Here is a 14,404-nt window from a genome sequence, read left to right on the forward strand (position 1 = left end):
CGAGAGAGGGTGGGATCAAATGTAACACCAAGATTCTTGACTGTTATAGTGCGTTCCCACCAAAAGCAAAGCAAATATTCACTGTTCGTTACTTTAACCTGGCTTACAGGGGTGGTATTTCAATAAACAGATCAAAATCGTGCCAAAATAACAACATCGTGATGGAGATTTGTCTGGTCTGTCCACAATATGACAGGCCTACAACTTTAATAATACTTGTTTTTCGAATGGAGTTCAGGGCTATGCTAACTTCATAGTAAAGTAAAATCAATACCTTGAATCAACTAACACACATATTTTCAACACTCACCAGGTCGGCCACTTTCCTTTCTTTCCTCTCTCTTTCCTTTTCTGTCTGGTCTCTGTATAAATATAAAGTAATATAATAGAGCTCTGGGTGCACACAGATGGATACAAGTGCACCTCGCAGCAGACGTGACGTGAGAGAGAATTAATATTAAATATTTTCAACTCGTGCAAAATCACAAAGGGCAAATTTTGTGTGTTGTGTATCACCTGAATCGTGACTTGCATCTATCTGCGTTCATCTTTTAGTTTAACAACAGTATTTTTACAGCTAATTTACATATTTTGACTAAGGAGCAGATCCTTTAAGTCAAATCATTTGCATTCCTTTGTTCTTTCATCCAAACATAATCCAAACCGCACATTTTATGAGGTACAACACCAATAGTTTGTTATTCAAATAGTGTCCTCACCAACGGCTAAACAAATATTCTTGGGTGACTGACCCTCTTCACCTTCATCTTATCACTTTTAATGGAAGAATAAACCGATTAGTACAGCCCACTTCTTATCTAACTTCTCCACGTTATATAGCTGGATGTGCAGCTCCAAAGATACTCTTATTTAAAGTCAGAGGACGCTGATCAGACCAACACTCACTGAACAGAGAAAACACAACCTTTACACAACCAGACAGAGCCTTTAATTATCAGAGTATTAGTTTGAGCTGTTAAGATACTGAGCAACTTCCAAGTAAGTACAAATGTGTTGACTATTTGAGGAATTCTAAGATATAGCTACAGATGGTTTTATGAGTATGAATATTAAAAGAAGAAGAAGTTGTGTGAAGGGTGAGCATGCTGTGAGTATCGCGAGATTCGAGCAGAGGTGAGATCAAACATGGCGGCGCACAGTTGATGGTAAACGCAACAGGACAAGATCAATACTTTGTGATTTAAAACTTTTCCCCGGTCTAAAACTAATTAACATTGTATCGACTACCATATACTCTATATGAACCACAATTCAACTGCACTCTGGAGGATTTAACGGACTTGGAGGCCTTTATTGACGACTACTATCACCACCTTCATCCAACCATGGATAATACCGACGTACTCAAACCAGATTCCAAGAGAAGAAAGAAAGACTCTGCAACGGACACAGATGATCTGCACACCACCGAAGTCGAGGTTAGTGTGCTGGCAAGCATCAACAAAAAACTGGATATGCTGGTCACGATACACAAAGAGTTAAACGACATGCGAAGAAGCCTTGAATTTGCTTACAATCACATCGAAACACTACAACAATCAAATCAGGAGCTCCAAACTTCAGTAACAACACTCACCCAGCAAATGCAAAATGTCACCGCCGAAAACAAACAGATAAAAGAAACAATTCTAGACATCCAAACACGCTCAATGCGCGATAACCTCATCTTCTCAGGCATTCCAGAAACATCACCCGATAATCCAGAGTTGCAGATTCAAAACTTCATGCAATCCCAACTGAAATTACCCGCTGACGTCGTTCAAAATATTACTATCCACCGAGTTCATCGTCTCTGCAAACAACAGCAGGACAAAACTAGGCCCATCATCGCAAAATTTGAACACTATCAACAAAAAGAACTGGTCAAAAGCAAAGGAAAACTACTCAAGACACTTTGGAATGAATGAACAATACCCACGGGAAATAAACGAACGAAGGAAAGTTCTCTACCCCATATTAAAGGAAAACCGAAGAAACAACATACGTGCAGTATTGGCAGTTGATAAACTCTATATAAATGGACAGTTATTCCGAAGCCATGAAAAAACACCATGGCTTTTCTGAATAAATATACAATTATGCTATTTTTTTTCCTTTCTCTCACACCTCTGTAAGCTTACAGAATTTGCTAGCCCATCTTCTACATTCTGTGCTTATGCTCTCTCTCCTTATTTGCTTATTTGCTCTCTCCACTCTTTTTTGTTGTTTTTTTTCCTTATTCAGTTGTGTCTTCTCTCTTTCACTCTCTCCCTCTCTCTGTCTTTCCCTCCTATCAATCTCTGATAAGGCATGTGCCTTTCTTTGCATATTGCTTGTTTATGTCTTGTCTCTGTTTGTCCTTATCTATATGTGTAAAGTCCCCTTACCCAGTGTCTGTTTGTTAGTTCTGTATTCATGTTCAACACCACTACTACCTCTCAGCTCAACCCCAAGCAAAAACGCTGGAAAACATGTTATGCGAGATATGACACACATCCACCCAACACTGACGAGCAAAAACACACACGCCATATTCCCTCAACCGAACCCCTCCATCCCTCTCTCCCCTCCCTCACTCTCTCTTTCTCTTTATCACTTCATACGTCTCTTAACCCACATATACGTACTAGCCCACAACTCTGATATACCTGACATACACACATGCAACCACTTAACTTGATAACATGGAATATACGCGGCTTCCGTAACCAATCCAAAAGACTTAAAGTAATTAATCATCTAATAAAATTAAGGGCTGATATTTGCTTCCTACAAGAAACACATTTAACAGACACAGAATTGCAGCATCTTAAATTTAGACAATTTGACAAAATATACTCTTCAACATATAACAGCAAACAAAGAGGTGTCTCTATTTTAATAAATAAAGATATTCAGTTCTCACTAAACCAATCTATCATGGACCCAGACGGAAGATTCATCATCATTAATGCAACTCTGAATCATACAACATTTACCCTGGCAAACATTTATGGCCCTAACAATGATGATCCATCTTTTTTCCATAATATCTTCTCCATATTATCAAATTCAAACAATCTCATCATAGCAAGAGACTTCAATACTGTCATCAATCCCACAACAGACCACTCAAGCACCTCTGGCAACTTAAGAAACTGGCACTCCACTGACATAATAAAGCAATATATGGAGGACTATGGCCTTAGCGACAGTTGGAGAATGAGGAACCTTTCTTTGAGGGAATATTCATATTTTTCAACAGTTCAACCAATGTCTCCTGTCTCTCTGTCTATAAACACTCAAAGACATGCTAAAACTTCAGCTACTTGGTGCTTCAATAACTCACTGTTAGAAGACCCCAACTTTACAACCCTTATAAGGCGAGAGTGGGCATTCTTTCTGGAGATGAACGACTCTCCAGACACCTCACCTTCACAGCTGTGGGAAACTGGGAAGGCCGTAATCAGAGGAAAAATCATATCGTACGCTTCATACAGGAAAAAACAGCAACAACAATTGGAAAATACATTAGAACGAAAAATCAAACTCCTAACAAATGAAATATACAATATATATAATAAACAGTAAATATTTAGCAAATCTATCTAAATCACTCACCAACCGACCCAATCAGAAATCGACACCTTCTTAAACAGTCTGACATTACCAAAATTAACTGCAGAACAAATAGGTAGCCAACGTTCAACACAAAATCAGTTTATATGCAGATGATCTTTTACTTTATTTACAGAACCCACAAGTATCACTTAAAGAAACGTTCAGTATCATCAACAGATTCTCCCTTGTCTCACATTACACTATCAACTGGTCAATTTTAGTCAATTTTACTACCCCTCTCAGATGATGTTTGGGATTCTGGAGCCCAGGACACTTCCCTCCACCTTCACACAGGCAACATCAAGTACCCAGGGATTCAGATTTCCCCCAGGCTGTCAGAGCTTTTCACCCTCAACTACACTCCCCTCCTCAGGAAAATTGAAGACGAATACAAACGCTGGTCAAAACTCCCACTCACACTCATCGGAAGAATAGCTGCAGTCAAAATGAAAACCCTACCCCAGATGAACTACCTTTTTTCTATGATCCCCATCACTCCTACAGACAAATGGTTCAAAACTCTCAATTCATTAACAACACAATTTTATTGGAAAAACCAAAAACCCAGAATATCACTCACAACTCTACAAAATAAAACATCACATGGGGGGCTTGAGGCACCAAACTTCCATCACTACTTCCTGGCAAATCAATTACAGTACCTAGTTAAATGGATTAATATACACAAGCACAATTACCGATGGCTGGAATTGGAACAAAACCAATGTATAAATATCTCAATTGCAGACCTCCCCTTTCTCTCACAATCAATCAAGAAATCCAACTTCTGCCAACGCATTACCATCCATTCAACTCTGACAGCCTGGTGGAAAACGAACCAAATCACAAAATCATCACTAGAATTAAACAAGTTCACCCCATTCTGGCACAACCCAGTGTTCATGATACAGAACAAACCTCTTTATTTCGCCACATTGGCAAAAAAAGGAATCACACATTCACCACCTATTTGAGAACAACCATTTTGTGTCATTTAACACACTCAAACAGAAATATGGGGTTGGGAGAGAACAATTCCTTCAATATCAACAACTTAGACTTAAAATTAAAGATAAAACCGGACTTACCAACAACACATTACAACCCTCTCAGCTTATAGAAGAACTTATGAAAATTAATAGCTATATACAATGATTTCCAACCTAAACACAAAAATAACACTCTCAACAACCAAGTGGGAAACTGACCTGGCCTTCTCTCCCAACCCTGATTACTGGGAACAAATCTGTGAAAACACATTTACCATGACCGATAACACAAACCTGCAGCTTATACAATATAAAGTCATTGACAGAACTCACATCACCCAAAGTAAAATGTTCAAAATAGGCCTAGCCAACACAGGTGTCTGTTCACAATGCACTTTAGGTAGCACAGACGTCTATTTGCACGCCATATGGTTCTGTCAACCAGTTCATTCTTTCTGGATTACAGTCACTGAGACACTGTCCACCATCCTGAGCTACAGAATCCCATCATCCCCTACACTATGTCTCCTTGGTGACATCTCCGAAATCCACATCCCGCAAAAATTCAAGAATCCATTGCTCATCCCTCTAGTTGTCGCTAAGAAAGTAGTCCTCCAAAACTGGAAATCAAAGAAATCTTGCCACATCAATCACTGGACAAATTTAATCTCAGAACACATTTCAATGGAAAAATACAATGCACACAGAAGGAAGCAAATATCAGCCTTTGAAGAGACCTGGTCCCCATTTTTAACGTTTATAAATTCAACAAAACATAACTACAAGCCGTGTATATTACCAGACGCATACCTCCCTCTTCCGTTATGTTTAAGTTTATTTATTTATTTACTTATTTTCTTTATCTTTCCCTTTTGTTTTTGCCCCTGCAGCTACCACTTTACACATACACATAGGCACACACTATCCACACTCATGCATAACATGATTGCCAACCCCTTTCTACACCCTAACCGTGACCACCTAATGTGAATCACAGATCATTCTACCCAATCATTAATAATATGCCCTTGTGTTTGTCAATTGTCTTGTCCAGTCATGTCTTGTCAGTTCTGATTTCGTCCTGTATCATTTCCCTCTGTTGTCTGTCTCTCACCTTGTTGCGTTGTATGTGTTATGTGTTAATTATATGCAAACCATGCTCTACTTGCCCCTCCGCTCAGACCCCTCCTCTCGACGCCAAAACAGTGACAGAAAGTTGAAACTGAAAATCAGTGACACTGAAAAAAAAACTGACATAAAAAAAATCTGTCACTGAAAAAAAAGTGACATGAAGGAAAAATCTGAAGATTGTCATTGAAAAAGACAAAAAAAATCCCAATAAAATAATATAATAAGATTTTAAGATTTTAATTATTTTAATTAGTTTATTTTTTCAGTGCCAATACAAATGTTTCAATGCCAGTGTTTTTTTTTGGATGCCAAATTTTAAAGTCACCATTCTGGCTCCATACCCCAGGTGCTATGTGAAAAAATTTGTGCGAATCGAACAAAGCGTGTAGGAAGAACACGAAAAAGTAGGCGAAAATTATAGGCGGGAGTGGGCTTGGCCTATATGAGGAGATTCAGCTCCATTCACCGAACGCGTGGATATAAGGTTTTTGAATGTGCGACAAACTATGCAGAAGTAGCACCACCTAGTGGCCAACCCGAAAACAATTAATAGAATATCCTATTTTCACCAGGCCTGACAACTTTGCCAAATAAATTGAGTTTTCGTATATGTTCAGGGGGGCAAAAATGCAGTCGAAGGGGGCTAAAGATAATAATAATAATAGGTAAGAAGAATTCTAGCAAATACAATAGGGAACTCCAGCGGTTGCTGGCTCTGTCCCTAATGCAGGATTTAACATACAAAACAAGCTTTTACAATAGTATGCATTCTTATAACTGAAACTACACCACAGGATAGAAAATTGTACAAGTTGGATCCACCTCAAACACAGAGCATCTAACACTAAAATATAAAATAATGTAAAACTCTAACAGCTAATAAGCTAATAATATTTCATTGTCTTTTTTTCAGTGGACATTTTACAGTGTGGTATTGCATATCTTAACTAAAAAGATTTTAATGTTTCCCCAACCACAGAAAATAACATAAACCTGGGCAATTGTTGTCTGCATTATTCCCTGTTACTAGATCTTCGTGCCAGGGATGCCCACTGAGTCCAGTGCTTTTTGCTCTCTACCTTGAACCTCTAGCACGAATGATTCGTTTAAAGAATTTTGTTATTCTTTTCCTCAGGAAGCACTTTTTGTTATCGTTGTCAATTTCAAACCAAGCTCTGTTGTTGGCTGTAAAAAAAAAGTAAATAACATGAAACTAATTACTAAAACAGATTACTTCAAGGTGCAAGCAAGCTGTCCATTGGTCCATCATGAAAAGGACTGCAGTTATAATGATGGTCTTATCAGGTCAATGTGAGCCATTTTTTTCCACAAATCTCTGAAGTTCAAATGTCTCAAAACTCAAATTGTAACATGAGTTTATCAATGAACGCATCACAATAATTATCTATATCTTTTCCACAGGACTGTGTTTTCTACCTTCCTGTTTTCCTCGTCTCTACATCTTTGTTGAACAGCCACCGACCTGGCCTCTGTGCACAATGAGCGACACTTGGCTCAGCTCAATACACTTTTAGATAATATTCCCAACGTCTGGATCGGACTGCAATCTGACAGTGCGGCATGGAGGTGGTCTCTGGAAGACCCGACTTACTATGGTAAAGGAGAGGCTGACTTCAGGAAGTGGTCTCCGATGGAACCTGATAATGACAATTACCACAAAGTTTGTGCGTTTATGTGGGCTTCAGAGGAATGGACAGATAACGGGTATAATCAGGGAAACTACTTCTACTGCTACAACAAAAGTAAATATATCATGTTAAACTGAGGTGATGAATGAAACAATTATGTGGTTAGTACTTGAAGGGCGAGCTCATGCTTCCACCTGTGAATGAGCTGCAACATTTCCAATTCTGTTTTACCCGTTTTAGATCACATCCAGTTTATCAATGTATGGCAAAAAACGTGACGTGCATATACATAAGTTTGAACTAACCTATTTCAACCTATAATATCATGACATCAACCTATCAATGTGATGGAAATTGTGTACTTAATGAAGAGAACTGAAGTCTTACACAGGAATGTTCAATGTAACCGTTTAAATGTGACCTGTGACCCTTTGTGTTGTTTTTGTGACACATGTAAGGTATTGAATAATCAGTCAAGGTATTGAATAGCCACTCATGGTTATCACTTCCTTCTCTGTGATTGATTCCTTTGGGTTCAGGAGGGCATTAATTAGTAACTATCTGAGTGAGGCCACACCCACAGATACAGATAAATACCAAGCTTTTCTCTTAAGATATTGAGTCTTCACTTTGTAACAGACCTGCGTGTTGCTCTGTGAATGTTCCTCTTGTACAAGATTAAAACCTTGTTTGAACTCTGAGCTGACTCCGATCTCCTTCCTCCAGTTCTAAATTATCACAGAATTATTTTAACAATCAATATCTACTGTTAAATTAGTATTTTCTAACACAGTTCTTAATGCTTAGTTCTGATGATTCAACCTGAAGAGTTGCATGTAGATTCGAGCTGTACAGGTGCTCCAACTGTGAGTCACATAACTTTTTCTGTGGGACTTTTAGTTTTAGTTTAGTTGCCTCCTCCACTTTAACTCGATAACATGTCAGTGTTTTGATCATAGCTGGTTGTGCTGCCCCCAAGTGCCCAAAGAAAATAATGAATGCAAGTTTGAACCAACATGGAGGAATACAGTAAAAAATAGCATGTTCAGATATTCATATTCATCCAGGATGATAAGTTCAACACTATGAAACTTTTAATCAATATTTCAGGTGCAGGAGAAACACAGAATATGTAATCGATCTTAATACGTGTAGAAGAAGGCAAGAACTGGGATGATGCTCAGAGTTACTGCAGGGAGCACTACACTGACCTGGCCAGTGTGAGGAACCAAGCTGAGCATGACTGGTTAGTGATGAATGGACATGGGTGGATCGGCCTCTACAGAGACTCATGGAAGTGGTCAGATGGGACTGCACATTCATTCAGTAATTGGGCTCCCAGTTCACCATCCAGCAGACTCGAAAATATTTGTGCCATTTCAAACTTGGGCAAATGGTATAACCATGACTGCAACTGACTGCGGCTGAACTTTGTTACGTTGGTGAGTTTTGATTTGCATATTGTTGTTCCCAAATTCTAACAATTCAATATTCACAGACAGTTTATGATTATTATCTTATTTTTTTACAGTTTAATCTTACATCTGAACATGAACATATTTCTATTCCCTTGAATAAAACAGATTAGGCAGTGAGGACGCAGGTGGTGCGGGTGGTGCTGAAAAAAACTGACTCCTCTGTGGACATAAAGTGGATAAAGTAGAAATGAGGCATTTACTCATTACTAAGTTACTAAGTACAGATAGATAAAGAGTTGATTCCATCAGTTTAAGTTGGTACTCATTAAAAAAAAAAGAGGATTGTTGAGTTGGGGTGAAGCAGGGATCAGACCACCATTCATTTAATTTATTATGATTTTATTAATTAAAGCATTAAAGCTTTAATTAAAATTTCACTGTCGCCATTGTCTCTTCCTTTCCATTGTCCTAATGCATTTGGATATTCTATTTTCTTTCTGTAATAGTTTTTTCTTTAGACAACATTCATTACATACACATCTGAGTATTTTTGTTGTTTTTGTTGTTTTTTTTAAATCCAACATAGAGACTTTCCACAATTTCTGGATAATAATAGTTTTGTTGAATATTGATAACAATCACCAGCATATTTTCCAGCTGTGTGAATAAAGAGGATGAGCTGTCCAGATAAGTGAAACAATTTTATTCGAAACACTGCCGATTTTTGTCTGATTGTCAGAAAAAAAGGTTTTTTTTTCATTTCTGTGTAAGCAAATTCGGAGCCAGTTCTTTCCTCCTTGGAGGAGTTAATGCTAATAGGTCGTGATGGTGGTGGAGTTTCTTTTCAATCAGCTCTTTTCACTTTGAGTGTAGTGATATGATCAGTGTTGGGCAATTATGGTTTTAGAATGATGGAGAAAAACAACTAGATACAAAATAGGTTGTAGGCTGAATGGGGGGATTTTATTGCCTTGGCAACTATCATGTTTTTCCCCAATGACGTACAAACAGTTTAAAGGCTTTGAAAATAGTGCCTATAGTTGCCCTAAATGGGAAACACTCTCCCTGGGGAAGAATGCCTCCGGATCCATCTAGGTTTGGTCTAAGCCCTGAATGTTTATGTCTGGTTTTGTCTACGTACATATCTGCAAAGTTGTTTGGTTTTATTTGTTTTTATGTGTTAAGTTTTAATATATTTGTCTTTGAGAATCTTGCTGCCACCTCAATACAAAGGAGGTAAATGGAATTTATTTGTAGTGTTCACCCCATTGAAAAATTACATTAAAAATTTAGCAGCATCTCTCTCCTGAAACAGTGTTGTTTTTACTCTGGATAATCCACAGGACATTCTGCCAGCAGTTTTCATAGGCACTATTTGTTTGGTAAAAAGTACACAGAAGCACAAAAAGGCATTAAGAATTTGAATCCTACAAGCAACTGAATGCCTGTTGTTATGAACCAGCTCAAAGTTCATATAAAACAAGGGAGACCACACATATCATTAAGATGTTTAAGAAAAAATGCATTTATTTAACTCATGTTTACTCTAAACAAAGTATAAAAAATAGATATGTACATCAGTGTTGTCAGTAGTGTAGTCAGTGTGTGTGTGGATATGGGCAGAGTGTCGTGTATGTAAAGGTAATGAGACTTAGCAAACCCAAAACACCAACAAACCCAGAACCTGCTGGCTGGAAGGAGAGAGAGAGAGAGAGAGAGAGAGAGAGAACTAACTAATTGAACCGCCTATATCCTTGTAATCAGGGAGGAATCAGGTGTAGCTCATCCACTAGCCACACCCCTGCCTCTCTGTCTCCTGCAAAGAACAAAGGGAAAAAGACCACGAATAACCAGAGTGGGAGGGGTCATCACACTATTGTTAAACTGTCATTTGAGTGAGCTGGCCCTTTAAGACACAGCTAAAACTGTTACATGTTGGTGTTTCTCAGTTTAACCAGAGACTGAACGACAATGGACTGACTGAAGACGTCAAACTGAGATGGGTGAAGCAGCCTGATGGGAAGATCTTCCACAAGGAAGAAAAAGAGGAGGAGGGGGAGGAGAAGATCTGTGACAGGGATCCTTACAAAATATTGACATGAATGGAAAGTTGCAATGAAATTGACAATGGATGCTTGATTTTTGATCCTGTATATCTAAGCTCATGATTTTCATGCTGTTACACTGCATTTAATTGAGTTGCAGTGGCACATTTAGTTGTAAGTTCAGCTACTAATGTCATAAAATACATACACACAGTGTGATTGATTACTGCGCTAATTATTACTTAAATGGAAGGGCTTTTCTTGGTTTTCATTTCCATGGTTATTTTTATTGTGCGTGTTAGTGAATTGATATCTAATGTTGATGATCATAATTTTTGTCAAGAAAGACTTGGAATGGTAAATAGTGTAAAAAGTATGGAGGTAGGAATGTGTCACAATTACAGAATAATAAACAACGATAAAATAATAATAATACATGTAAACTGTATTTTCTCCTTTCGGATTCGGGTATTGGCCATCAAAGCTTCCTCCACTGTAATAGCATGTTTGTTTTTCAAACATATACTTATAAAATCAGTGGGAGAATAAATTAAATCTTCTTTCATGGTCTTCGTAATAAACATGAAACAACTGTTTCAACAATGAAAACATTAAGAATTTATAGGACCAGTGTGGATATAGTTGCATCTAGTGGTAAATTTGCAGATTGTAACAAATTGAACACCGCTGGCATCTCTATTTGACAACCTGGGAATGAGTATGTAGGAGAAACTACAGTGGCTGCGAAACTCACGAAAGTCCCCATCTAGAGTCAGTGTTCCCCCACAAGAGTGCAGTGAGTGTATGTCTGAGAGGAATTCTTAATGGCTTATTATCAGAAAGAGGAGGCAATGATAAAAGGTATAAGTTTTGTCCTAAATCCTTATGCCTGCCACTCTGTTACAGCCATTAGTGCTTGGTAGTAGTTTAACAACCTTGCCAACTGGGCTCTTGGCAGTTGAGGATGAGAATGACAGTAATCATATGTATATCCTTTTTGAGGCTTCTGCCATTTGTGGCGTGACTGTAATTTAGGCAGGTCATGGATAAAATTTGTCCAGAACTGCCCTACCAGAACCTGGCACCTTCGCCGTCCCATGGACACTGGGGCATAAGCTACCTGCAGTAGGGAAGCGTCACACCACCTCATCAGAAGCATGTCTTTTTTTTACCGCATCTGAAGAATTGTTTGGCATACAATTTTTCCAGTTATATATAGTCCACAGTGACTATGAATGTCTTATTGTAATGGGGTACTGTATGCACAATATTTTCTATTTCACAAAATATCACTAAAATATTTAACAATACATCCAACACAAACAAATTGATGTGTGATTTTCTTTAGAACAATTGTGCCACCATATGGTTGATTATTAAGCATTTTATGTTTTTGCTAATAACTCATAAACTCATGAGTAAAAGAAACATTTTTGTACAGTGGGTTCCTTGGATGATGCCAAATTTTCTTGTATCGGTCACGCCATTTTTTTTTGTTTTTGGGGAAGACAATCTTTGCTTCATTTGGCACCTGTTTCATCTAACATTCACTAAAATCAGTGCAAAACATATTTAGATAAAGCAGAAAAAAAGACTAATACATTTGTGTTTGCGTATCACTTATCGTTTGTCTGTAGAAACATGGTGGTTCAACATGTCGGCTGCCATGGAAGGTGACCTGTATCTGTATATAAAAACAGCATAATCTAAGGTACCGAAAACATAATGAGTCTTATATTGACTGATTCTGATTATACACTAATGAAAACATATATGTGAATGTTATTATCAATTTCTGCTAATAGAGCCTCCTAAATGTCACACATGGACCTTTATTTCATTTTTTTAATTCAGGTTTTATTGAAGTTAAATAATTGTTTTTCAGAGGCAGTTGTTAGATTTGATAAGATTTGATTGAAACCATTTGACAATAATGTTAAAGTTACAGAGGTCAGGACAGACGTTAGTGCTGTAGATACAGGGCAGAAGTCAATGCTGTAGATACAGGGGGGATGTCTGTACTGTCTTTTTGATTTATATAATCCAGTCCATTAATTTGAAACTACCGTGAAACTACCGTAAACTAATGAAAAATAACTCTGGAGCGACCATAAAGTCCGTAAGGTATGTGTCCGTTCCTCCGTTATTTATATTCCTTTAGTCCAGAAGGGTCCACCGATCAAAAGAATCAAAGGGTTTCATCAAAACTAATCTAAATTGTGAATATTATCATGTGCAGTCTGTTTCTCGCTGTCTGTTTACTGTCTGTACACTGGCTGCCATAAATCTTCGGCTGTGTCATGGTGCGGCGGAGTTAATAGATTTCATTGACTCCATTATGAGGCATTATTATTAAGTTATAGAGAATAGGTCAGAGCAAGCCCACATTGTTATTGTTAAGTCTTCATTTTACTTATTATTCTTTTTCCTCTGTTTGTTCTTCTGACATTTCATACAGTTCTACCAACAGGGGCGCTACAGTGATGTCTTTAATAAGAGTAGTGCAGTGCCCGTAGGAAGTATGTATTGCTATAGAAAAGTATGAGGTTAAGTAGCTATTTCATGGATGGCCAAATGAGGTTGTGTTTGAAGGTGGGACGTCAGGGACATTTAGGACATATTATTTAGCCCTGTAATATAGGCCAGCATACATCAGAGAGAGAGAGAGAGAGAGAGAGAGAGAGAGAGAGAGATTCGGGAATCCAGCGCCAATTCTCCGCACCCTCCTCTGTGTGAAAGTTTCAGATGCGGCGAGGGGGGAAATGTTGCTCCGTCCCTGATCCTCCTCTGGGGGTAGTATCAGGGACACATTACTTTTTAACCGCCTCCAGTGTGAACGGATAAGCCGACGGCGCGGAGCGAGGGCGTGTCAGCCAGACAGTCTGATAACTGCACAGGTCTCTCAACTTAATAAAGAGAAATGTCCCCCAAAGCAACGTTACAGGACCAAACAACAGTAACGTAGAAACTGTAACTGTCGTTGGCAACTTACATGAGGAAAAAAAAATTGCACAGCTGTACGTGGAGAAGCGTCTGTCCTCCTGTCTGTCCTCCCACCTGTCCTACCGACTCTTTGTCACATTTCTGCCTGAAAAACAGCGTCTGTCACCGGCAAAAAACTAGCGGAGTGTTAAAACATTCTCCGTCTTGCGAGTGAGGGAGTCAGTTTACTGCTGGTGATTATTATGTAATAATTGTGTAATTTAGAGTGAAAAACGTAACTTTGTCACTTTCCAGGATGTTTGGTGGGTCAGGATCTCAATCACTACACATTATAACAGCATCCATATGATTCTAAAGTGTCCGTGGGTTTAGATTGACAGGGGGAGACAACTGGGCTCTGCAGTGATTGTCTCTGGTGCGCACGTGGCTACAGTGGCTATGGTTGACAATGCTAGTGGAATTCGTAAATCATTTATGAAATAATTTATTAACTGTATCTTTATAGTCCAAACAAAGCCGAAGGCTCCCATAGAGGGCACTGGGGTGCCAACCTCCCACCGACCTGCCCCTCATTTTTTTAATTAATTTATATATAATCTCCCATTTTGAAAAATAATCTGTGTTGATTA

General features: G+C 38.4%; 1 protein-coding gene and 1 long non-coding RNA gene across 5 annotated transcripts in view; both read left to right on the forward strand.

The window, feature by feature from the left end:
* Nucleotides 1-880: 880 nt before the first annotated feature.
* Nucleotides 881-14,404, forward strand: part of LOC127357016 (C-type mannose receptor 2-like) — a 30,564-nt gene continuing 17,040 nt past the window's right edge. The window contains exons 1-3 of one of the 4 annotated variants that reach the window (XM_051389166.1): nt 881-999; nt 1,290-1,439; nt 6,950-7,025. In XM_051389166.1, coding sequence (XP_051245126.1) covers nt 1,347-1,439; nt 6,950-7,025 — 169 coding nt within the window. In that variant the 5' untranslated portion in view covers nt 881-999; nt 1,290-1,346. Of the gene's footprint in view, nt 1,000-1,029; nt 1,440-6,949; nt 7,026-14,404 lie in introns of those variants that run through there. The other 3 variants (XM_051389164.1, XM_051389169.1, XM_051389165.1) reach the window with 3 other exon arrangements.
* Nucleotides 8,095-11,265, forward strand: LOC127357060 (uncharacterized). The gene is made up of 2 exons (XR_007882122.1): nt 8,095-8,811; nt 10,737-11,265. It is a non-coding gene; the product is annotated as an uncharacterized LOC127357060 (long non-coding RNA).

This window comes from Dicentrarchus labrax, unplaced genomic scaffold (genome assembly GCF_905237075.1).
Source record: "Dicentrarchus labrax unplaced genomic scaffold, dlabrax2021, whole genome shotgun sequence".
NCBI classification, from domain to species: domain Eukaryota; kingdom Metazoa; phylum Chordata; class Actinopteri; family Moronidae; genus Dicentrarchus; species Dicentrarchus labrax.